The 1,881-nt window shown below is 33.9% G+C and overlaps 1 protein-coding gene across 1 annotated transcript in view; it reads left to right on the top strand.

Annotated features, from left to right (window-relative positions):
- Positions 1-1,881, top strand: part of LOC106457513 — a 69,246-nt gene that overhangs the window by 53,276 nt on the left and 14,089 nt on the right. Inside the window, exon 10 of the mRNA XM_022383496.1 lies at positions 1,240-1,559. Coding sequence (XP_022239204.1) covers positions 1,240-1,559 — 320 coding nt within the window. The remainder of the gene's footprint in view (positions 1-1,239; positions 1,560-1,881) is intronic.

The following is a 1,881-nucleotide window of genomic DNA, read 5'->3' as shown; positions in this document are numbered from 1 at the left end:
GGAGAACCAGGTTAGTAAGCTTTTCTCTGTTGGTGTTCCAGATGTCTTGAGAACCAGGTTAGTAAGCTTTTCTCTGTTGGTGTTCCAGATGTCTTGAGAACCAGGTTAGTAAGCTTTTCTCTGTTGGTGTTCCAGATGTATGGTGAACCAGGCTAGTAAGGTTTTCTCTATGGATGTTTTATGTCTGGAGAAACAGGTTAGTAAGCTTTTCTCTGTTGGTGTTCCAAATGTCTGGAGAAACGAGGCTAGTAAGGTTTTCTCTATGGATGTTTTATATGTCTGGAGAACCAGGGATCTGGAACACCAATAGAGAAAAGCTTACTAACCTGGTTCTCCAGACATTTGGAACACCAACAGAGAAAAACTTACTAAGGAGAACCAGGTTAGTAAGCTTTTCTCTGTTGGTGTTCCAGATGTCTGGAGAACCAGGCTAGTAAGCTTTTCTCTGTTGGTGTTCCAGATGTCTGGAGAACCAGGTTAGTAAGCTTTTCTCTCTTGGTGTTCCAGATGTCTGGAGAACCAGATTAGTAAGCTTTTCTCTCTTGATGTTCCAGATGTCTGGAGAACCAGATTAGTAAGCTTTTCTCCGTTGATGTTCCAGATGTCTGGAGAACCAGATTTGTTTCTAATCAGACATTATAATGAGAACTGGGCAAAAGTTACAAAAGAATTTCAAAGAATTTTTTGTTATTCTGAAAAGATTGAAATGCAACATTTAGATGTAGAGTTGTAAGTTATAGTAACATGTTAGTTAAACAGTTTATTGTTTAAAGTGCATAGCATGTTATGATTCAAAATGGTGCATTTCAAATACACATCGTTTTACAGTTTTTAGTTACTTTTTACAAAAGCATAAAAATGTAACAAAGGAAATAAGTTTCGTACTTTTGATGAATTGAGATACTCTATATGTTTACATAGTTTGAAAACTCCTACACATAAACTTCAACACATATACAGAATAAAGTTTATTTTAATTTTAGCCTGTAATCTTTCTTTAAAATATAAGTTTGTTTTGTCTTCTGTAAGATCTGCCTGTAAAGTGGTGGTGGTATTTTTTGGGAGGAATTATATAACATTTACGTTTCGTAGACTAAGTTTAATATTAAGTTAATTTATTGGGTTCTCCAGAGAATTCAAAACTAAATTCATCATGTCTCAGTACAGGAAGATAAAATTAATTCATAATCTCATGTTTTAAAACAGTGAAAAGTTTTAAAATGCATTTTTGTCTGTTAGAATTATGAAGAAGATTTTGAAGAACTTAAATGGATTCTAAATGACATCTCATCCTCTATGTTGCAACCATCAATAACACGGCAGATGAGTTTCCAAAGTTTGAACAGTATAACATCTAACACTCACAACCCACTTGGTCCCACCAAATCTCTACCTGAAAGATCTCGTCAGTTGCAGCATCAGTCATTAAAAAACTCTCCTGTACACTTGTCAAGTTCTAGTGGAAACAAAACACCTAAGTTGAGTGGAGGGTTACAGCATCTTCAGGAGACTACATCATCTTCTGGTCTGTTAATAAAACAACCCATTACAAGAACCGGGTAAACTGTTTAATTTATTTTATGTCCATCGTAATATATAAACTATGGTTTCAATTGTCACTTCAGAGTTTCAGTATCAAAAAAAGGAATAACAAATATCATCAAAGAATCTCCTAGAATTGTTATAATATCCCCCTGTTTTTTTATTTTTTGATTCAACAACAAATAGAAACATACATTTCTTAGTTTCGTGAGAAGAGGTATGGAAATGCTTATTACAACAAGAAAAAATTATAATACAAGTATTTAAAACTTTCATTATTACCATCTGGTATTAATGGCTGTATATCTGGTTTCATTTTTGGCCTCATATCTTAGTACT

Source organism: Limulus polyphemus, unplaced genomic scaffold (assembly GCF_000517525.1).
Source record: "Limulus polyphemus unplaced genomic scaffold, Limulus_polyphemus-2.1.2 Scaffold341, whole genome shotgun sequence".
Lineage (NCBI taxonomy): Eukaryota > Metazoa > Arthropoda > Merostomata > Xiphosura > Limulidae > Limulus > Limulus polyphemus.
Note: the sequence above shows the minus strand (reverse complement) of the source record. Positions and strands in the feature narration are given on the sequence as shown.